We start from the raw sequence: 22,830 nt of genomic DNA, 5'->3' as shown, positions 1-22,830 counted from the left end.
AAAAAATAAAAGTATGAAATATGAAACATCCCTTGGGCATGCTCTCTAGTTGAAGTCGAGTGCTGCGCCGTGTTGTCCCATGTGTATATACGCGTTAAAGCGCTTCACCACATTATTCTCACTGAAATCCACCTAACCTTTTCCCTGTCCTCCTGCTCCCCGTCAATCCCCTCAGCTAAACCTTCTTCTCACTTCCATACCCACCGACACCTGCCACCAAATAACTAGTGCCCGAACTACCGGCGTTCTTCCTGGGTCCTCTCTCCTTCAAATCCTCTCCCAACCACTTAAGAACCAATTCTCCCAATCTCGAATTTCCACTACTATCTCCACTCATCTCCTTCTCAAACTTCTCTATGTTCCCCCACTCCTTCACTCGTCCAAGACTCATATGCACCAAATCCGTCGGCCATCCCGCCAAATTGTCCAAAATATGCGTCGCATACACGATGGTACACTTTCTCTTCTCCGTCTCCTCTCTCAGGAAATCCAAAAATCTCTTTCGGCTCAAGAGATCCAAATCCACCGTAATCTCATCTAGTAGCAAAATTCTCCACGGTCTAATAAGTCCCATGGCAAGCTGTACTCTTCTTCTCTCTCCATCAGATACTTGATGCATGCGCCATTCCAAATCAATATCTAAAACCTGCACAAGCTCGTCTCTTCGCTCGGGATAGTGGTTTCCGCCCACAGAAGTGAGGAGTTCACGCACACCAATGTCGGTTCGTACGATGGGATTGAGTACCCATTCGAGGCCGAGATAGGTTACGCCGACGAGAGAGTCTTTGAAGGGATCGAGACCGGAGATGGAGATTGTAGAGGTGGGAGCAAGTCGTTTGCCAGAGAGGAGACGGAGGAGTGTGGTTTTGCCAGCTCCGTTTGCACCAATGAGTCTGAGAGGGAGGAGATTAGCTATCATTCACAAAGATGGAGGGTAAATTATGAGAATTGTGCGGAGAGATTGAGTGAAGGGGTATCCATCTGCCAAAAGACAACAACGCAGACCGAAAAAAGAAACCAACGTACAAAGTCCTCGAGCTAGGCGGCAAACTCAGCGTAATATCCGTAAGACCCAAAGTCGAATCCGGGAATTTATAAGTAAGGTTCTTGACTTCAATTGACGGGGCTGCCGTTTGATCATCTACTGAATTAACCATTTTTGCGTGCTTCGTTTCTATCTTACTTCTTTCTTTTCTGGCAGAATTCGATTTCAACGATTGAGATTATGAGAGAAGAGAGAAGAGAGAAAGAGATTGTCTGAAAACAAAGAAGAAAAGTACAATGGTGAAGTTTATATATGAATTTATTTGTAATTGTTTTGATGACTTGATGGGATAGTGGGGTGATGTCCGACATATATCTTTTGGTGGATAGGAATCGATGACGCTATCTTATCTATAATTCGCAATGACAGGGATTATTTTTATCGTGATTAGATAAGCGGATGCTGGAATAGCTTCATGTTTTCGTATTCGTTTGGGGATGAGGTTGACTTGGGATTTGATATTGATTTTACTATTCTCGTTTAGTCTCTGACTTTCTTTGTGGTGAATGATAATCCAGCTTCAATTGTGCTCTCATAGTAGATACTAAAAGTCTGGATCGTTCGTTCATGAAGTATAAGAAGAGCTTCGTCTCTAGAAATCAGTTCTCTTAATTTTCGTCTTCAAAAATACTCATATACACAGTATCAATTCTTAATAAGTTAGTGCATCAGCATGATAGCAGAAGGATCATGTTTGCATTTGTGCACGTGAATAAGACTTGAGTGTTTGTTTCAAACATTTTTGCATCCTTTCTCAAAATAACATTCTCATTTTCATCGTCTCTGCTCTATTCTGGCACTTCGCTTCCGATATCTGCCCAGAGATCACATCTTGCTCCCCTCCCCCCTTCCCAATCGTAAGCATTCACGATCGCTAAATCAGCTTCCAATCCTGACCCTGTATTTTCTGTCACATTCAAACTCAATCCATCTGCCGTTGTCCATACAACCTCTTTCGGTTGCCCTCCAGTCATATTGAGTTTTAACATCTGATATGCGCCATACCCATCAGTTTTCCATAGCGGCCATACGCCAGCCCCTGCTGCAGAAATATTATCTCCCGTCTGAGTTCCATTCCCAAGAGTGGTGATAGATATAATGACGTCGCTAGGTAGTGTTGGATCATTATAAATGATAAATCTCCCCCATATTTTTTCCACCGCAGTACGGAAGCCAGGAGATAGTGTTCCGAAGCCGATGTACTCACGGTTTACAGCATAATATGCATTCAGATCTCCTCCGTGCTGCGATGGAGGAACACTGAACTCGTATTTCCAGGCTTGAGGATATGCAGAGGCCAACCAGTAAGAGGGACAGACAAAGGTAGTTTCAGCATAGAGGTTGTTGGCTCGTTGCTGCTGGCCGATGGCGTAAACGGATTGGTTGAGAGCCGTGGGACCATGATTACCTGCTGATGCGAAGAGAGGACCTGGGATCGTTGGTGGGATGGAGTAGGTTTTGAGGAGGCGATTGTAAGTTGAGTTAGATATTAGAGGAAAGAGGGATTGTGTGTAAGTGTTGAAAGCGGCAGTTGTGTTGATGTGTTGTGGGACGAATACAGGGCCTTCATTAGCATTGTTCTGGAAAAGGTTAGCTGTGCGTCCTATTTTTGAAGATATAGTTGAAAGGGATACTCACGCCGGATAACATTCTCACACCATTAACCTCGCCGGCTAATAGTTGCTCCGAGGGCCTCTTGACTACAAATTCGCCATCTGTTACTGGCAAGAAAGCCCATTGTCCGTAATTTACGCTTGCAGAGATATATGCACTTGCATTCTGCAACGCAATCGTATCCGCACCGACCAGACAATCGAAAGCACTCCCATTACCCGCTCCACAGCCCACAGCTTCCACGAATTTTTTATAACTCTCCTCTGGTAACGAACCGTCATAATCATACTGCATTGGCAAATACGGACTTGCCACAATTGCATTATTGAACAAACTCGTCCCTAAACTTCCACCAAAAGCCATACTTTGTAACATTACCGCCCCGCCTCCTGCTGATTCTCCGGCAATAGTAACACGGGAAGGATCCCCTCCGAATTTGGAAATGTAAGTTTGAACCCATTGAAGTGAGAAATTCATATCATAAAGAGCGGCGTTTGGGATACCGCCCGAGCCGACAAGTTCTGACGATGAAAGAAACCCAAATGCTCCAAGCCGGTACTGGATCGCTACTAGAATAAAGGCGTTTGAGTTGGTGTTGGCCAATTCCGAAAAATCATTGTTCCCGGAGCCGGTACCGTAGCCTCCGCCATCTAAAGGGAGTTAACTCGGATCGTCGAAAGTGAAAGAAATGGATATGAATCATATACTTACGAATCCAAACCATCACTGGAAGATTTGTCGCATTTGGTGATGCCCACACGCTTAGGAATAAACAATCTTCGTTTCCAAGACCTGATCTGGTAAAATTGTAATTTGCGGCCCTTGGATTGTTAGTATGGCGGAAAATCAGGAACACTTGACTGATGCTTACATAGGAGCGTTGGGACTTTGAGGGCAGTGAGGAGGGTAGGCAGTTGCCTTTAGCATCGAAGTTCTGTTCACTGCAGGAGATTGTGGTTTTTGCCAGCGCAGTGCTCCTGTTGGAGGTGCCGCATATCGAATCCTGAATCTGTGAGTTTCCTGCTTCTACGAACAATTGAATTGATGCGATATATACCCTTTGAAGATGTTGAGTTGTGATGTGGCATTGTAATATCCCTGATATACATTGTATCCGAGGTCAACTATTGGAGATGAGGTATTACTACTTTGACGTTCACCGAACTGCGATTTATTAATTTCCACCGGCGAACATGTTATGATTGTTGCCGAAAATAGTAGAAGGAAATGAGAAAGCAGCATGATCACAAATTAACGTCCAATCAAGGATATTTTGATCGATCAGAATGAAAATATGAAAATTGTATTTACACGATCAGAATGGGACTGTTAAGGTGTCTTATGCCCATTTGTTATGTAGTAGTATAGAGATTCTCTACGCTTGTCTCCCACCACCATTCTTATATGCATACCAAATTGACAAGATGCAGCGATAGCCGTGTGTTATTATGATCATTACAAATCAGAAACTTTCTATCGCATGTAAGCGTGCGGAAAATATCTTTTGCTATCGGTACATACCAGCCCGAAAATCGATTTATCAAGAGCGGCAGAACTACTGCAGGTCTCACAACAATGCGGGGTAGTTGGGGTGTGTCGGAGTGCGATGATCTACACTTGTATTTGTAACTGGTGATGACTTCATAGACACCATGAGAATCAAGTGAACCTTTGACATAAGCTGACAACAGGGAGAAGTGATGCTTAAACTCAATATGAGCATCTCCATTATTGGAACGCCGCTTGTGTCTACTTCTGAAATCTGCCTTTTCCGACCACTCCACCTCGGGTTGATGTGGGAAAAGTGTAAAATTCTTTGAAATAGAGCAGTGTAATAATCGGCCATTTAAGACAATGATTGAAAAATCCGAAAGACCGATTAAAGATTATGGTTGAGGTTATGGTTGAGGTTATTCTCGAGGAAAAAGATCCTTAGCACGACAGAGAAGTATTGTGGGTAGGGAGCGAGGTACAGTAGTCACACACGCTTAACCTTAGCTTATTAGACTCGTGACCTCTCGCGTGCAACTCAATTCCTATTCCTACACGCGCATACAACAGAACAAAAAAAAAAAGTTGCAGATCAAGTAAACCTTAAAGTACTCTTTGGTTTTTCTATTAAAATCTATCAATTGAACCAAATGCTTTCCATCATTCAATTGGAGATCGACATTACAATCCTTCTTGGAAATCTTTGATGGCTTAAGCTTAACCTCGTTCCGTCCTTGTGGAGACGCGTCATCGTCCTCGACATCTTGCAGGATGTCTTGCATTTGGCTCCAAAAATGGATCAAATTCCTCAAGGCAACAACAAAACAGGCTTTTTGCTCACAGCATACTTGTCGACGCTCGTATCGGCATATCTCGAGGTCAGATTATCCAGCGACCCAAAATATAGGTCCGAAAGACCTCAAGTCTAGTCAAGGAAGGCAATTCGCAAGATTTTCTTGTGCTCAACTCTGCAAGAAATCTACCATGCAAGTCTATTTTGACCAAATCTAGTGACCAAGAGGTAGAACAGCGATGATGGAAACACATCAACATTTAGCATTCCAACTCCATTTTCCACCAAAATTCCCCAAATATATTCCCTGAAAACTACTGGCAAAGCTGGAGTGTCCCAGTACCTAGCTTTGAGACCCTTTGCGTTCGCCAAAGCGACTTGAGTCTTGATCTGGTTTAGTTGCGACGAGCTGAATTTCCAAAGCCAGATTTTCCCCAAAGTACTCATGGAAACGCTTGCATAATACGAATTCGATTGATTGTATTTAGGGTTGGCGATATCCTTGAGAGGGGCATCATAAAATACATCGCGGTAGGTAGTGTTCGAGATCAAGAGGTCAAATGGGGCATTCCCTGTAGCGACGACAATTATTGGGCGCCAGTTGATCTTGTCAGTCGAGTTACTCCAATTGGTGAGCCAACCGTTGGAACGAAGAGCTTCAAGTTCCTGGTTCACTATAGGCCATAGTTCAGACCCCTTGGACTTGAAATCTAAAACTAAAGTCAAGGTGGTATTGGGACTCGACTGGAACACGCCGTTAGGATTGCTGTAACCTCCATCTGACTCTGTAGAATTATTGTTTTGATTCTCAAGGATGCTGAGGAGGGGCTTGATGTATAAATTCTGGAGCGTGCGATCATCTCTGAGCGATCTCAAAGAATGGCCAACTAACAAGCCATCGCTACCGGCTTTATTGTTTAGCCATATGTCTGCTTCTACTCCTGTACAACCTGCAGCGACAGCTTCGAAAAGAGGAACGGATCTCCAGTAGTCATTGTGAGAATGGCATGACAGCGGTACAATATCCTTTGTGAAATCTGGCCTCCAAGGTGCAAGGAGAGAAGATGAATCGCTGGGATCTTTCCACTGCTCAACCAAATAATTTATTCCGCTCGATGGCATATGAGGCATGTGGTGACGGGGGAGGGTCATAAGTAGCATAAGCCATAGCCTAAGGTTCTGGTTAGTTCGAAGAATTCCAGTAATTACAAACACAGACAAGATTCGTGAGAGTACTGACAACACGGCGATACTGCCAAGAACTAATAGATAAAGCAATACCCAAAACCTACGTTTCCAGGTCCATGCCCCTTTCATTGGATTTGGAAGACCATCAACCGATCGATGGTAGATAGGTAGGCAACACCGCCCTTTATCAATACTGTCGCCCATATCGCTGATACTATGTTCAGAATGAGCGTAACTTGGTCGATTTAATAGTCGAAATGTCGAATTTGTTGTTCGGGGTTGCGTATTGCTCGTGAGAATACCCATTCTGAAGAGCGACTGTGCTGCAGCGCTATCTTATGAAATACAATAAGAAAGCCAATCATCATGAATCACTACGATATATCGGAAGACGCGTTAAATATTAAAGGAAAACATGCCAACATTCACATTCACTGAGGCTTTAGTATCAAGATACATAGCCCCTGAATCCTTCGCAGCGGTTATTATCATCTTCGTCATCCCGTATCGATAGTACGTATAGCTTGCTCTCATGCCTCATTTTTCTTCAACTGCATGGTGCTCGTTGATATAGGCAGGCACAATAAATTCTTGAGCTTATCCGAAACAAGTTACCGAGTCTTCTGGGGGGTGGTGATAGTCCTCGGAGTTTGACACCACGCAGAAGGCTTCTCAAGTTTCGTTTTCAAATTTCTTTACAGTGGCGCTTAATAGATGCAGAATTACACGTCAAGATTCAAGGCTCAAAGAAGGATAATGCTCTACCCTAATTACTCAATTATGTCTATCGTTACACAAGTGATTGGGCTCGCGGGGAATCTACATGAAATTCACTCGGGCTGCGCCGCTGTGTGATGAGAAACATGTTACAACAGTGATATAATTGAATTTGACACTTGCTTACTAAAGTAATCAGTATACTATTTATATTACAAAAACGCCTACCGGCAGACGTTATGCCATCGATTTTCAGGAGGAAGCCATCTAGTGGTGGCATTTGCGGCCTGAGATGGCGCTAGCAACTACCGAACATTTGGGACAAAGCCGAGGCGGCACGGCAAGCCAGAAATCTTGAGCCAACAAAACTATGTGGTGGCTCATGTTTATTAAAAGAGCACGTCAGCCTTCTAGCGAGTGGTGAGCCGCAAATTAGGCTTCGAGTTTACTGTGCCGTTTCCATCGATGCAATTGCGTTGTTTGAGATGCGTGCTCGCCAAAACGTCTCGTGTGCGTAGAGCCAATGAGAGTTATTCTCTGCTTACTTTTTACCGTCCACCAGGTGGTCGTTTCAAAACGATGGAATTATACGCCGTGCGCCGGGCGGTATAACTCGAATCAAATTGGCAAGCCACAAGGCTTATGTTTTATTTTCTAAAAACCCCCCCTTTGCTTTGCAGTTATGGGCTTAGCCAAACTTGTATCCATCTTACTGAGATTACTGATGAAAGTTGGTCAAATAATACTGTTTGCTATAGTTACGTCGGTTTCCAGTTGTACAATGATGGCGGAAGTTAGCAAATGATATATGCCCCAAACTTGAAGGTATTCTTGTATGGAATTATCTATGCGATTCCGTAACGGAATATCACGAAACAGAATATCAAATCCTATATCTGTATCTCTGTCTCAAAAAGATAGCGACCCATCACTCGCTAATACCACGACTCTCCGACGCCATTGGGATTTGTTTGGGCTGGTCTCTAGAATCGACACCTCATGACCTCAGAACACTTCACTCGTCACAACGCCAATGGAGTACCCTGTCAATTAGGCCTATGATTGTGAATGGGTGGTAGCTGCTTGGTAACTTGCAAATGCACGATTCTTGGGTAGTATTAGCGAGATACTTTCCTAGTAGATTTTAACAAGTGGAATAATTCGGGGGATTTTGCATCAATTCAATGTAGTGAGGCATTTTCAAGGTGTTAACGTCATATGTTCAGACCGAATGCTTCATCCATACTCCTGCAGATTGACTAATCCAAATGGTTGCTTGTACAATTTTCTGTTTGCAATGCTACAACTCGTATTCAGCCCGCCGACACGTCTCCCCTCCAGTATCACTTTTGCTTAGCGTCAGAACCACCCTGTTTTTCTTTCCAAATTTGTAGTTACCTAGATTTCAGAAACTAAGGGCCCAACTTCGGTAGCCGGCTCGTATTTACTTTCTCTAGTGCTATTTTAAAGTGGAGTAGGGGTGCTTACACCTCGCTTTTGCACCATTTTCGGATCCTTCCGAGAGGGGGGAGATACGTCGGCCTCGTTATGAATATACTGAGCAGTTCTGTTTTTTGTATATCGTTGCCTAGAAAAGATATCAATGCCAGATTTATTTTTTATTGTGGAAATAACACGAACTGACTGGGGCTTTCCATGACGTATAAGTGCAATGCGCCGTGTACACAGACTTAGCATTAGTTCGTGATATCTCGGATATCTTGAAACTTTGGGTACTATCATCACGATCCCTTGGCTTTTATGGCTGCCTCTCGTCGATTCTCAATTATTAATCACTCAACTTACACACAACTAGAGGCACCGGGTCTGGAGTCTCGGAAGTCGTAAAATCCGAACTGTCAGATACATCTGAACTAATCATCGACATAGGCTACAGAACCGCAACATACCGATTCTGCTTCTCTGTCTACTCCAATCAAGGCAGCGATCTATTCAGCATCGACTACGGAAATAAGCAAGATGCTAATATCGATCTTGAGCACGTATGCCACTCGAGAATGAGCCAGCATATCGAATGTGTGACCTTCCCAGATTTCAATTACACGATGAGAGCCAGATTAGCATGCTTCGTGGCAGAGGTCCATGATGAAGAGTTGGATATACACCACTATCCTGACATTAATGTCTGCAAGGAATATTCATGATAACCACGGATTCTATTGGCTATTAAAATCAGTTGTTATGGTCCCACTAAGGATGATACGAAGTGCGGAATTTGGATGGGGTGAAGTATAAACATTTTTTATCTTGTTCTTTCAGTCAAAGATTAAGTCGGTAAAATACAAGTGATACGAATCAACTGAAGGTATGTATACTATATGCATGGCATGAGACTAAAATCGTGTTGGAGGGGGCTTCTTCTTCTTCTTTTGGTTGTTTTGACATGTGATTATGCCGTGGTTTGCTTTTCACTCATTTGCTATATATCTCTGAGAAAATACGTAAGTATCTAAAATCATGCGGCTGTCGATGCTAATGATTCTCGACGTTAAACCATCATATCGGACTTTTTCCTCCTAGATTTAAGCGAAAATATAGTGCCTTCATTGATTATCAGATTCTTGAATTAAAGAGGATAACACAATCACTGCTAAATGTGAAAGATATGATTGGTACTGAGCTCTTCAAAAATAAAAGATACCTTGTTCGTTTCCTGCAACTCAATTCCTTATTTACCCTACCAGCGACGATTTGATTATGTAAGGTGACGTGACAAAATTAGGCGATACACTTCATGGTATCAGCCATCCTGATCTATCAATGTGATGAAAAAACCAAGGTCAGCACTTCATTTCCCAGTATTGCACCTGAGCAAAATCCAACATAGATTCCCCAAATTTCCAGAATAACCTCATAAAACTCCATCAAGATGACTGAAAATATCCTCACCTTCTGCACGGCTGAAATCCCACCCGAAGTATGACTTCTTCCCTTCTCCCAAACCCAAGCATTCGCTACCTACCTACTCACATTTCTCTAGCTAATTTCTCACTTCATCAAACTCTCCCAACGCACCCAAGAAAGTTCCAAAATCTGGTCGATCGTCCGCACACCCACCTCCCTGCCCCTCGGCAAACGCACCCGCACCACCATCCTCCCATTCCCCACCGGCTTCCTAAACGCCTCCCTCTCCACGCTCTCCGAATTCGTGACTTCGGCTCCGCAAACCGATGGGTATCATTTCAGCCGCAATACATTCGCGGTACTGGATGCGCGGAGTAGAGAAGATGAGACGGTGGTGTTGTGGAGTCGGTTGGACAGTATGCCGATGGAGGTAGTGGAGAGCGGGGGATGGGACGAGGGGAAGAAAACGACCGAGTGGAAGGATTATCGCGTCGAGTTTCGCAAGGCGTGTTGGGTGGTGGGGGTGTTGCAGACGAAACCGGGGTTGTTTGGGGAAATTGTGGAGAAGGGTCAGGGGACTAGTGTGGATGGGGAGGGGGTGCTCAAAGTGGATACCCCCATGAAGGAGTGCGATTTGGAGGAAGATGATGTTTCGACGGATGATGAAAGTTTGTAGAATAATGGATGTGCGATACGTTGTCAGTTTCCTCCTGCCTTGTTTTGATGGAGGTCCACGGGTCCCAAGGCTACGTCGAACCTACCTAGCCACTGTTGATCTAGCCACATCACGTGATGAATATGATGATTCTTGATTTTTCTATATCTTTTTCACATTGTGGTCATAGGTAAATAGTTATCGATTTGCTTGGCAGAACAGCTCGTTTTCATATATTTCATCAAAACCAAAACACCATCGTTTGCTCGCTAATGAAGCTCTGACTTTGGAGTAGTGACTCTGAGGGAGTATTTGGTAGCACAACCGGATATCAATAAACTTGAGAAATGACTCGCTTTTAAAGAATCCATATCCGATACTCCTTTTAAATGGCTGCTTTATAAGTCTATTGCTTCCCTTCTTTACAAGTCTAAAGCTTGAAATCTATATTTCAATGGCAAAGAGATAAGTTCGATCGTAGAACTTTGACCTGTTCGCTATCCGATTCCTCTTCTTGTTTTTTTGAATCTATCGAGTCACTTAAAGCTCAAGAATTAGAGCCTGATAGAAGCCTACTACTATGTTCTCTTATAAAATCTCATTACTCGAGCTGTTATGAATTTGTGAATAATGTATAGTGATTAGGGTTGGATTAGATTTTCTGACTCTAAAGCAGAGTATTGTATAGTCTGTATTGTGATCCGATAATAAAGATTCTTAAATTCCTAAACTGATTAGAACATTTAGATTATTCAAGACGTTGAACTTAGTTGGAAGATTTTCAATTTTTTAAATGCTTTTAGATATTGAAATCTTTGTATTGTTAAAGAATCGAGAATAGCAGTACGGTGTCATAAGTCGTGAGTGATTGAGATCGGTAGAATAGGTAAAGACAGATGAATTTCGAGCACGCCAAACGAATGTCAAATGTGCCAAAGATAAGCAGACTTCCTCTTTAGATCCCATCTGAATACATCCAAAAATAAACATTCCACAACATCTTATTCAAAAAAAATGTAAGATTCGGAAATCTCCTACGCTTTACCAAATCACAAATGACGTTCATCAAGCCATTCCTGAAGTCCATCAAAAATAGGCGCGAACAATTTGAGCTGTAGTTAAAGCAAACTCATTAGTATCATATTTCATTACTCCTCGACAACAAATAAACTTACAATAGCAACTAAATCCTTGAAATCTTGACACTCAGTGAGACCGTCTTCAATTGCTTTATCTATTACTGGCTTTGCCTTCTCTATCGCATCATATATGCGGATGAGCTTTCTGAGTTTCTCGACTGTTACGTGTAATGATTGATTAACTTTGTTCAATAATCTGGTAGGAGAAAGAAAGCTATAAGCTGAACTCACTTTGGTCTGGTGTGAGCTTGGGAGGGTCAGCACGTTTCCCCATGCGGTAACTGCCATAGCTTGGTATATCTGTAGGAACAGTGGTGGGTTCCGTCCAGGTGAAGGTTGGAGATACGCAGGTGCTTGACGATGAAGATGTGGTAGTTGTGGGATATACATAAGTAGTGGGTTCGGTTGTAGTTGGAAGTCCGCTAGTGGGTAGTATATAGGTCGTTTGTTCTGTGGAAGTTGACTTGCTCGTTGAATAAGAGGGATATGTGTAATAAGTAGGAGTTGTAGAGTGGTCAGTGGCTGCTATCTCCGTGCTAGCTGGATGGGCAGAGGAGATCAAGGTGGTTGGAGAGTAGTAGGTGATGGGAGTGAAAGTAGAGGTTACCACACTGCTAATACCCTCGTAGTAGAAGGTATCACAAAGGGTAATGCGGAAAAGCACCGCGAGGACAGCAGTGGAGAAGTGAGAATGCATTTTTGTTCAAGTGATCTACAGAAGAAATAGGTATTTGAGAGAGATGATATAAGTGCCTGTTGACAACAATGTCAAAATCGATGTTTACTAGAAATCCAAGATTCAAGTGGTTTATATAGATTGACTCTCCTATTCATCACTACCGTCACGACTTCACCGCTCCCAATTGTTTTAATTCATGCTGCAGCCGATGAGCCACCTGAGAATAGGCGTACACAATCCATCATGTCGTGACTTGATCACAAGTCAGTACTTTTATCTAACTGAACTCTTACCTTGAAATCATGAATTCCGATCCAACGATTCTGAAATCATCGTGTTTCCAAGAATTTTCTATGCAAAGTATCGGAGTCGTAACTCGAAGGCCGATAACACCAAGAGAGAAACTACGAGCGGGGAACCTACTACCGCTTCCGCCACCTCGGAACTACCCTTATGCCACAAGACAACAAATACATCCCTTACTTACATTAAGCCACCCCGCAGTCGCCATTACTCGCACTCGCTTGGTGGTCTTGAGGGATGTCTGAGACAGCCACCCAAGAGACGGAGAAGATCCGAAAGAAACAGACTAAGTCACTTCGAGCTCTCACCGAGAACAGCGAAATTTCAATGCCAGTTCAAGTCAATCCCGATAGATTTATTCATAAACTCATCACAGATCTTCGAGTAAAACATTTCGAACCCCCAGAATAAGTATCCGTCTCTCTCTCTCAAAAGAAAAAGAACATCTCTAGAACAACGAACTGTAGCAGAGAACAATCATGTAGAAGTGCTAGGCACTTGCCGTCAACATCTGGTATACCCCTGCTGGCATACCAATCAACATCACTTGCGGAAATCCAATACAAGCGACAACAAAAGAATGGCGCATCAGGCACCGATCGTAAAATTCGAGTAGCGGCAATTCCTAGCGGATGCCAAATCAATTTCCCCGAAGCAAGACATTATATTCCAAGCGTTCCAACGCAGTATGTGCTCTACTTGGCGAGAATTACTCAAACGGCATTTACCCATACATCCTTTGCACCGGGAAAACTAGGGCTGGCAATGTAAGTCTATGGTGTTCAAGCTTTTCACATAATATAGATGGCTCTACGGCGGGTCATGTTCATGAGGCAAGATTGATGATTCCCAGTTGTGAAAGGTACTCCTGAATTGTTCTTTCCACCAGTTTCCTGTCCTAGTATGTTTGAAGTAACTAATAATATATACCATATATTCATTATACACATGAACCGACCCTTTTTACTACGGCATCACTTTCTTTTCGTTGCTCCGCCTTTCTTAGAACTTCCTGTAGCTTTGCCAATTACTGCATCTGCCTTATTCTCGGCGATCTTGGCACCTTCAAGCCCCTCCTTGACGCTCGCATCAGCGCCTGGGATACTCTTCAAAGGTTGATTGGCAATCTTCTCCTCAACCTCTTCATCGTCACCTCCTTGTCCAAACTCATTGACTCTGGTGTAGTCAACCTTATACTTCCAGCTTTGATAAAGGTAAACGAAAAAGATGACATCATCTCTGAGTGTTGCCAAACGATGTAGTGTTGGCATCTTAATAGTGAATGCAAAGAGATCGTCGATGAATGTATTCAAGAACTTGTACATCATAGCTCTACCTGGCATATGTGCAACACTCTTGAGTCGGTAGTTGATGTACAACGAAGGGACCATCATCAAGAATCCGTATGCGTAGACAGATCCGACAAGAGTTGCGATTACGAAAGAATACCAAGATTTGTGACTTTCGTATTTCAAGGAGTATGCTCCATAGGCGATAAGAAGTGGAACAGCAATCATGTACATATACTTGAAAGCGACTGCATCGTACTCCTTGGTCTTTTCTTCCGTCTCGGAGAGGACATGTTTATCTTCAAAAGCAATGCGGTATGGTATGATCGAATTTGGTGCATCGCGAATACGAACATTGACCACCGTGGTGATCTTCCAGAACTCGAGTACAATCCCCATTCCCTGAGTGAACAAAATCATCCAACCTACATAATTGTGAGTACTTATATCTATAAACATGGGCTGAGATATGAACTTACTGGTGTTCTCATTGTTGTCCATCAAGTACAAGAAAATAACACCTTGCATGAAGACGTTTCCGAGGATCGATCGAACTGAAATTCCAACATTGTTCTTCTTGTTTCGGTAATGGCTGATGTCGGATTTGAAGGCCATCATCTCGAAGATCATGTGGAAAATACTAACGATGACCGTGGTGGCCAAAAGATATATATTGGTATCTAATAAAACTTCCTTGATCATCTCAAACTCACTACCGTCTCCGCCACCGGGTGGTGCTTGTCCTTGAGCAGCATTTCTGGCGGTCTGTTTCGCACCTTCGTCCATACTTGCCATCAACGTAAATTTCCAATTGGCAAAGTTCTGGAGGTCAATATGAATGGGAAGTCTGGTGACTGTTGAATTGAGTACTGTCATGTGAGTCTTCAATTGCCAAAAGGTGTTGACGAAGAGTAGTGGATAGTACCATCCATTGAGTCCGGTGCCATCTCTAGCTCCACTTGCCTCCAAATGAACATATTGACGAACAGCAGGATGTAAAGATGGAAAGTCCATGACGCCAGAATCTGGAATGAAGGACATGGTAAAGTTGGGATGATAGTGAGATTTGATTACAGGTCCAGTAGGAATTTCCTCTTCAGGCTAATCAATCATTAGTGGAATCTTTTGAAATTAACCAAACAAACTCACCTCATCGGTCTCTTCGGCAGCTGCCAAAAGATTTTTGGTCTTTCTTATTTTCTTTTGCGCAATGTATTGGGTGAGAGGATGCACAAAGTGAAATGCCCTTGTAGGATCATAGCCGGGGGTAGCAGGATCCAATTTACTTCCAGAAATTCCAATATAGAAGTGACCCCAAAGTGTACCATTATTCTGCACCTCAGATGGAACATCGAAGCTCGCATCAATCGATCTGTGTTGGTTGTAATCTCCAAATGCGAATCCAGTCTCATCCAGTACGATTCTCTCCTTTGGTACTTTTGCAATAGGTTCCGCTACAAAAGTGGGGGAAACAACAATAGTGATGTCGAGAGGACTATCCGTAGGCCACATCGGTGCAATTCTCTGAGGAATGGGACTCCATACTGCTCCTTCATCTAATTTGTCTGGTCGCGCAAGATATGGGGGGATTTCACCATTGTTTGCTGGGACATTCATAACCACTCCAGATGCATCAGTTGTAGCAGTAGTCGCAGGTCCTTTATTTCCAGTTATTTGCTTCATCAAGAATTGCATGCCAACGAAAATGGCGATGCCTTGCACAGCGGATTTGATCATAGGCTGTTCATGACATTGTCAGTAAATTTTATCGGGCAGCTCTAGGAGGGACTCACACCCATACCGCCTTCTTGGGCTTGCGCACCCGCAGCTGGAGGAGCTGTTCCGGCCGGCATATTGAAGATGATAAGACTTCTTCAATTATTTGTTGAGGTATAAGAGTCAACAGGTACGTTGTCTAGATGTAAATAATTATGGATAGCTTACGGCACAATAATAAGCTAAGGCGACGGAATAATTGTGGCGCCGATCACCGAGAAGCGACCCCGAATTATACGCTTAAGAACGTGACATGCTCGACATGATAGTACTTCAATATGCTCAGATTTGAGCCTTGAGATTTCACGGAAGATTATAAGATTGAGATTACACATTCTTGGAAGCGTTTTGACATTTGAAAATCTAGATGTATAACTCTCGATTATTGAGGAAATAGGTACCAAGCCGCTGGCTCAACAGATTTTGAGTTACGTAGTAAAATGAGATAGTCTCTTTAAGGCACGCAATCGTCCTTTGGAAAGACAAATTTGGGTAAACTCCAAGCAAAGAAACCCCAAACCCCTAGATACCCAATCCAATAATGCCATCTCGAATCATTGCTCCCTCCGTAGCGTCTCAGCACTCTCTTCCCCCATTTCTGAACAAGATCTTCAGCAATAATTGCACAAGGACATAGGGAATACCACTGAAATATGTGACTTAGTCCACAGTTCGGAAACTTCATTTTTGCTGGAATATATTTCATGGCGTGCATACATGCAGAGACGAAGAACACCAGATACAGCATGGCGATTTTGTTGAACCTAGAATTTTGGGGAATACGAAATAGCTTTGAGGATATCAATGATGCCCAAGCAATAAGATCTCGACGCAAGAATTGATGCCAGAAAACACTGGGAATGAAAACAAGTTTAGCAATGCATTCTCTATAGTCATATGAAAAGATCACGTACCCCCAATATCTTCGGATGGTATATGCTTCCGTCAATAATCCATAAACAGGATAGTTCCAGCCAGGTATAGCTTTGGCACCACCAATGAACACCGCAACTGCAGATATTAAATAATGGTGCGCAGAAATGCTAAGAATCTCAGGCAGAATCCACAATACAGGTAGTGATATTCTTATGCCTATCTCTCGTATAGTGACATGGCATATCCTCCGGAAGAATTGCTCTTTCTCCGGGCTATAATCACCAACCTGAAGATGAGTGTGATAATTTCTTTGAAGGTCATTGACTATTCCCCAGAGAAGATAGTGAAACCATGCCATGAGTGATCTGCTAATGACAAATACATTTGGATCCGTCAGGTGAGCGAATTTTGTTATTGGGAACAGCGACAGGTTTCTCGGCTGCGAAGTCGTTCCGATTTGTCTTGGGTTGAGATATGCATCCATGGCCCATTTCAGTCTCTGCTTGAATGTTGCGGCAGAAAAATGCGGCGACTCTAGTCTGAATAATCCATAGTTAATGGTACCTAGTATTTGGCCTGCAAGCACGTAACATGTGAAATTTGAATAGGAATCGACATTGGATTTTCCATAGTATAAAGCGGCGCAACCATAGATGGAGAAAATGAAAAATGGACATGCTCGCCACGAGAGTCGTGGGGGAGTATAGATCATCATCAGGCTGCCAAGAATATAAGACAATGCTAGCGATAAAATTGGGCAGTTAAAAATTGGATTGCCTGATTTTGATTAGCTATGTAACAGTGAGAACGATCAATATGCATGTCTAAACAAACCTTCAAGGTAAGTGTGTAAGTTTTGAAGAATTGAGAGATCCATAATTGCTGTCTCTTGCTGGGGCGGCAAAATCTCTCTTGGGAAAAAAAGGGTTCCTTTTAACGATTCAGGAAGTCTCGAGGGAAACACGATAGAATTGGAGGCGTGTATGCATAGAGAGAAGACAGAGGTAGGCACATCTCTCGTCTTCAATCGAGGGATGTAGCTTTCAAACGACACGCCATTCGAAGTGATTGAATCACATAAACTAATACATATAGTACAAATGACCTGACAGGAAGCATGTCAATTATGGTTGTCTACTATGCAGTGAATCATGATCATGAAAATAAACCGACCACTCATACGCTTCCCGCTGGCATCACTGGAGCAACCCTTGCCCCCCCTCCCCCCAAAAAGAAAAGCTACAACAGTCATAATTCAGTTCAGCAGAGCACGACGTTGGGCTGGGTATAAAAATAAAAACAAGATTTAAATCAGTAGTACCTGATAACGTACGAACTGGCAAAACCTTGCCGCCCCACAAGAGGGGCGGGAGGAGAAACCCCCGCGGGGTTTTTTTCCGAACCAGGCGATGTTACCACTCCACCACAAGAGCGCATTTGACCTGACCAAACAAGCCTGTTTGACGCCTTTGCGCTCTCGATGGAAATGTTTCCTTAAGACGCCTTATATAGTACCTAAGCCTATTTCTCCTCCATACGAAAATCCACTGATTCTTTTCAAATAATTGAACTGCAGCAAGCCCTCAATAGCAATCCAGGCTATTGCGATATTCAGAAATAAAGTGAAACGCAAATAAAGACAAAACAAGTGGAATCAATTGCAACGGCGTTTTTTTAATCGGGGCTATATTGAGTACAGAGGTTCGTCCAAATACCGCATGAACAGCTGAACTCGGGTACTCAATATTTTGACGATCGCTATCAACCGCTACCGCATTAACGAACCAGTCTTTTGAATGATATTTATATTCAGTTCTAGGTGAGCTCAAAGATCATCTTTGACAGACGAAGTGGTAGTAGCGATCTTCGGCCAGTCTCAACATGGTCCCACACTTGCGATGTCTTTGAGCTCGAATTGATGACGAAGACTCATACTATGAATGGAGGACCCTAGAATATAGGATATCAAGATCAGACATGACTAGCGTACATCATTTCATCGGCCTCTGAGTACTGTCATGGCAGGGTAGACGTCTGATTGGGGTTCGTTTGAGCATGAGAACTCACCAAGTGCTTCGGATTCAGTAGCTCATGGGGCATTCTCGATAACATTGAAACCGACAAGATCAAAATAGCCGTAATCATCTCGTGTGACCTCTTCTCCTTTACATCAACGATGATCAAGTTGGTCCGGACATGGAAATGAACAAGAACTGGGGCACAACCTTTGCGCTGGATCGACCTACCCGGACAGGGTACTGACCACAAGTAAAGTATATCAAAGTATATATGTTATCACCGAGTAAATCTTGGAAGGTCATTGGAATTGAAAAGCAAAACAATACCCGAGTAAGACTTCGGATGTTAGTAGTGCTTATCCGTATTTGTGAGGAACTATTAGCTAATTCATGCAGTGATGCGACTCGTGAAAGCAAACTAAACCCAACTCATGCAGTGGGATAACCGTTACACAAAAACCATACATACTACTCGTAGGTAAGCTTACATAGCTCATTACTTGAATCGACGAGGCAGAATTGCCCATTGACATTTGAGAGATGAATCTTCTCACGATTCTTGCAAAAATGGTTTCTATCATTTTATATCTTGACGTCGGTACATGCACACGTGGTTTACCACTAATCGCCGCTAATCAGCCCTAAGCATAGTTAGTTAGTATTTATATCTAGCCCCTGATACCCCACTCTTCCATATCATGTAAGCTAAACCTTATTTAATTGAATTCTGCCACCGCCCGGGGAAAATTACACCGCCAGATCTTTGTCCACCTTGAACACAATATCAAAAAAGCAACTTTTTTTTTCCCTTCTCTGTTTTGGAAAATCTCTACCTGGGAATCACAAGGGAAGTACGGAGGAAACCCTCTCAAATTACAAGGCAGGTGCAGACAAATTACGATGTTGATTCAGAAACCCTTAATACTCTTTATTGATGCATATGATTCATTCTCGAATAATATCATTTCTCTCCTTGAAACTTCACTCACCGCCTCAGTGCGAACGGTCAAAATCAATGATCCCATCCTATTAGCATCTGATGAAGCATTACACGAAGAATTGAGACACTATGTAGCGGTAGTATGCGGGCCGGGCCCTGGAAATCCGGAGACGGACAGTGATATCGGAATTATTAAGAAAATCTGGAGACTTGCCGATGAGGAGATGTTACCAGTATTGGGTATTTGCTTAGGATTTCAAAGATTGTGCTTGGAATTCGGTGGACAAATGAGGAGGCTAAATGGTCCACAACATGGAATGATTAGAAAGGTCCTACATGCAGGAGAGGCCCAAGCCGTCTCCGCCGTTGGAAATGATTCAATATTCTGTGGGGTTGGGGAGATTACCGCTACCTTGTATCAAAGTTTATGTATCGATATAGGCCAGGACGACATTCTAGATGAAGAATGGAACACATCACGATGGGAGCCAACAGAAAAATCTCCCGATTTGATACCATTGGCTTGGGTTGAAAGTGCCGATCTAGAGGCTGAACATGCGAGAAGTTGCGGTGTGAAAGACAGCAGAGTTTTGGTCGGTGTACGACATGCAACGAAACCCTTTTGGGCAATACAATATCATCCTGAGTCGGTCTGCACAAATGATACAAGCAAAGAAATCTTTATAAACTGGTTCAAGTCGGCACAAGATTGGAATAAAACTTTCAGAAAGACGGAGATAAATTACGACGGTACAATGCACGGCCAATCTGCTACACGAGTGAGCCTTCTCCAACAATTCGAAGCTTTACAAACAATGCCTGTATCTCCGACTAGCGATACCTCCACCGACAATATGAAGCCCAAAAATATGTGTATTTCTCGAACAATTGATCTACCAGAGAATCTATCTGTACCTAATATTGTGGAAGCCATCCAGGACATGGGTCGAGATCATATTCTACTGGAATCCACCAATGCAGACGAATCCTCCGCAGGATCTGCCGATGTGAAAGGACGATATAGTATCATAGGCCTGGACATCGATGATTGTTTGAGATTCGAATATCGTGTCGGGGACGGATACATAACCAAGATCCCCTCTTCATCCGGCGAATATCTCGATACTAAAGAGGAGATTGATTTAAAGTCTTGTGGCGGAGTTTGGTCTTTGTTAGCACATCGATTAGAGGTTGCGCGTGTTGCTGCAGGCAATGATGAATCGCCTTTCTGGGGAGGGTTTATGGGATATACGACATACGAGCTTGGTCTGGAAACTATTGATGTGAAAGTTGATAGACCAGATGCTCATAGCAACCGACCGGATCTCTGCTTTGCATGGGTCACTCGAAGTATAGTGGTCGACCACGTGAAGAAGGTTCTCTACCTTCAGCAATTGGCCAGCCTTGGTGATAGCCAAAGCGACACTGCATGGATGGAAGCGGTTGGCCCCAAGCTTGAAAAAGCAGCCCAACCGAAATCTCCAAAAAGCACTCGCCAAATCCCCCTCCGACCAGGTGATCTCGTCTTATCTTGCGATCGCATAAAGGTTTCTCGTCGAGAAAAACGAGCTTGGTCACCAGTTCGTACCCCCGCTTCGAAGTTTTCCATGGCTATCACTCAACCTACAGCCGATTCATATGAAGCAAAGGTCCGTCGATGCCAAGATAAAATTGCCAGTGGTGACTCCTACGAGTTATGCCTCACCGACCAAACCACCATCACCCGTCTTCGCAGCGATCCTCCTCATACATCAGTCCACAACACTACTGAGTCAATCCTTCTTTACAACAAAACTCCAAGACCAGCTCCAGCTAAAGGCGCCTGGTCCTTGTACAAAAATCTTCGCACACGTCAACCCGCCCCCTTCGCTTCTTTTCTTCGCCTTGGCGCTGCGACTTTAGTTTCTAGTTCTCCAGAACAATTTCTTAAGTGGGACAATCGCATTGGAAAATGTTCTCTTCGACCTATGAAAGGCACCGTTCGTAAAACTGACGAAGTAACACTTTCAGACGCCACCGCACTCCTTAATGATCCAAAAGAAAAGGCTGAGAACCTCATGATTGTTGATCTCGTTCGTCATGATTTACATGGCGTCTGTGGGTCTGGCAACGTTTCTGTTCCACGATTGATGGTGGTTGAGGAATATGCATCAGTTTTCCAGATGATTTCTGTTGTCGAAGGTTCTTATACCAAATCCGGATCCGATGATATCGAGACACATATGTCATCACTTACCATCAAGGACGACAAGAGAATAGCATACACTGGACTCGATATTTTAGCAGCCTCTCTCCCACCTGGATCTATGACTGGCGCACCAAAGAAACGTAGCTGTGAACTCTTGCAAGATATCGAACACCACAAACCTCGTTCTCTATACTCTGGTGTTGTAGGATACATGGATGTTGGCGGCCGCGGCGACTTCAGCGTTACTATCCGATCAATGTACCGTTGGGACGATGAAGATGGCGTCATTGAAGCCGAAGAAAAGGATACAGAGAAATGGCACATTGGTGCGGGCGGAGCTGTTACGGCTCTTAGTACCCCCATTGGCGAGAGAGATGAGATGTTAACAAAGCTTAATGGAACACTTGGAGTGTTTCGTTGAATGAGATAGAGATTTTCTTCATACGACGCGAGTCGGTTGGTTTATGCATAATGAAGGAAGATTTTCCGGAGTTATTCATGGGGCTATTCACTTTTCTTCTTGATTTCTTGGGATATTTTCAGACACAAATTTATGGTAAAGTCCCCAGTTCGAGATACCTCAACGTATCGTATCTATCATATAGAGAGCGGGGCATTGACGACTTATGACCTTGGGATGGCGCTTTCATGTATTGGATATGGATTGGATAGGAACAGAGAATGGGACATGGAGTACAGAAAATCTCAACGAAGACATATTTCTTTTTATAGAGAGAGAAAAGAAAAGGTCCGCAAGGATTCACATATGCAGTTACATACCTAGATAGATATATTTCAATAGACTGGTAATACCACTTTACATTCTCGACTCATTTTTGGTACACCATTTTGCGTGCATGGTTCTACGATTGCGACAACCTTTGGATGTTGAAATCAATTTCCTACCTATTTTGTCCCAACCCTCCCGCATAACCTGACCACCATTACTACATCGTGCATTTGAGCTCTTTCTGAATTGTCTGCTCGTTATCATATCATGTCTTTCACCGCTTTGGATTCCATGCGTATGACGTTATTTCATTCCATTAATCATTCGCATGTGTTATTCTTTACTTTGAATCCAAAATCGAAGTCCAAGTACTTGAGGGCACTCCTTGGGGTGAGGTCTCTACCATGAATTGAAAGGACAAGTAGTCCTTGACATAGACCTTATCCCTTCATCACAGCCATGGCTACGTTGTGCTCCTCATCTTTTTTACATAGTGGTCGCAACCTTCTCTTGTCATCATCATT

At 43.3% G+C, this 22,830-nt stretch overlaps 8 protein-coding genes across 8 annotated transcripts; 2 read left to right on the top strand and 6 right to left on the bottom strand.

Annotated features, from left to right (window-relative positions):
* Positions 1–175: 175 nt before the first annotated feature.
* EAE98_006352 (uncharacterized protein) lies at positions 176–1,157 on the bottom strand (the record flags this gene model as incomplete). The annotated part of the gene is made up of 2 exons (XM_038953975.1): positions 176–893; positions 1,027–1,157. 2 exons carry the CDS (start codon positions 1,155–1,157, stop codon positions 176–178), a joined length of 849 nt encoding a protein of 282 aa, XP_038809765.1.
* A 644-nt stretch (positions 1,158–1,801) lies between these two features.
* EAE98_006351 (uncharacterized protein) lies at positions 1,802–4,257 on the bottom strand. The gene is made up of 5 exons (XM_038953974.1): positions 3,717–4,257; positions 3,531–3,662; positions 3,371–3,480; positions 2,684–3,309; positions 1,802–2,625 (listed from the first exon to the last, which is right to left on the bottom strand). Exons 1-5 carry the CDS (start codon positions 3,899–3,901, stop codon positions 1,834–1,836), a joined length of 1,845 nt encoding a protein of 614 aa, XP_038809764.1. The 5' UTR covers positions 3,902–4,257; the 3' UTR covers positions 1,802–1,833.
* A 490-nt stretch (positions 4,258–4,747) lies between these two features.
* On the bottom strand, positions 4,748–6,519 carry EAE98_006350 (uncharacterized protein). The gene is made up of 2 exons (XM_038953973.1): positions 6,184–6,519; positions 4,748–6,114 (listed from the first exon to the last, which is right to left on the bottom strand). Exons 1-2 carry the CDS (start codon positions 6,435–6,437, stop codon positions 5,130–5,132), a joined length of 1,239 nt encoding a protein of 412 aa, XP_038809763.1. The 5' UTR covers positions 6,438–6,519; the 3' UTR covers positions 4,748–5,129.
* Positions 6,520–9,434: 2,915 nt separating this feature from the next.
* Positions 9,435–10,529, top strand: EAE98_006349 (uncharacterized protein). Its single transcript, XM_038953972.1, has 2 exons — positions 9,435–9,786; positions 9,850–10,529. The coding sequence occupies exons 1-2, from the start codon at positions 9,739–9,741 to the stop codon at positions 10,387–10,389; spliced, it is 588 nt and encodes a 195-aa protein (XP_038809762.1). The 5' UTR covers positions 9,435–9,738; the 3' UTR covers positions 10,390–10,529.
* Positions 10,530–11,417: 888 nt separating this feature from the next.
* EAE98_006348 (uncharacterized protein) lies at positions 11,418–12,204 on the bottom strand (the record flags this gene model as incomplete). The annotated part of the gene is made up of 3 exons (XM_038953971.1): positions 11,418–11,480; positions 11,544–11,665; positions 11,739–12,204. The coding sequence occupies 3 exons, from the start codon at positions 12,202–12,204 to the stop codon at positions 11,418–11,420; spliced, it is 651 nt and encodes a 216-aa protein (XP_038809761.1).
* Positions 12,205–13,463: 1,259 nt separating this feature from the next.
* Positions 13,464–15,631, bottom strand: EAE98_006347 (uncharacterized protein; the record flags this gene model as incomplete). The annotated part of the gene is made up of 4 exons (XM_038953970.1): positions 13,464–14,203; positions 14,258–14,879; positions 14,928–15,518; positions 15,572–15,631. The coding sequence occupies 4 exons, from the start codon at positions 15,629–15,631 to the stop codon at positions 13,464–13,466; spliced, it is 2,013 nt and encodes a 670-aa protein (XP_038809760.1).
* A 377-nt stretch (positions 15,632–16,008) lies between these two features.
* Positions 16,009–17,307, bottom strand: EAE98_006346 (uncharacterized protein; the record flags this gene model as incomplete). The annotated part of the gene is made up of 3 exons (XM_038953969.1): positions 16,009–16,408; positions 16,469–17,207; positions 17,265–17,307. 3 exons carry the CDS (start codon positions 17,305–17,307, stop codon positions 16,009–16,011), a joined length of 1,182 nt encoding a protein of 393 aa, XP_038809759.1.
* Positions 17,308–19,348: 2,041 nt separating this feature from the next.
* Positions 19,349–21,997, top strand: EAE98_006345 (uncharacterized protein; the record flags this gene model as incomplete). Its single annotated transcript, XM_038953968.1, has 1 exon — positions 19,349–21,997. The coding sequence occupies one exon, from the start codon at positions 19,349–19,351 to the stop codon at positions 21,995–21,997; it is 2,649 nt and encodes an 882-aa protein (XP_038809758.1).
* Between the last annotated feature and the right edge of the window lie 833 nt (positions 21,998–22,830).

Source organism: Botrytis deweyae (genome assembly GCF_014898535.1).
Source record: "Botrytis deweyae strain B1 chromosome Unknown BDEW_013, whole genome shotgun sequence".
Taxonomy (NCBI): Eukaryota; Fungi; Ascomycota; class Leotiomycetes; order Helotiales; family Sclerotiniaceae; genus Botrytis; species Botrytis deweyae.
Note: the sequence above shows the minus strand (reverse complement) of the source record. Positions and strands in the feature narration are given on the sequence as shown.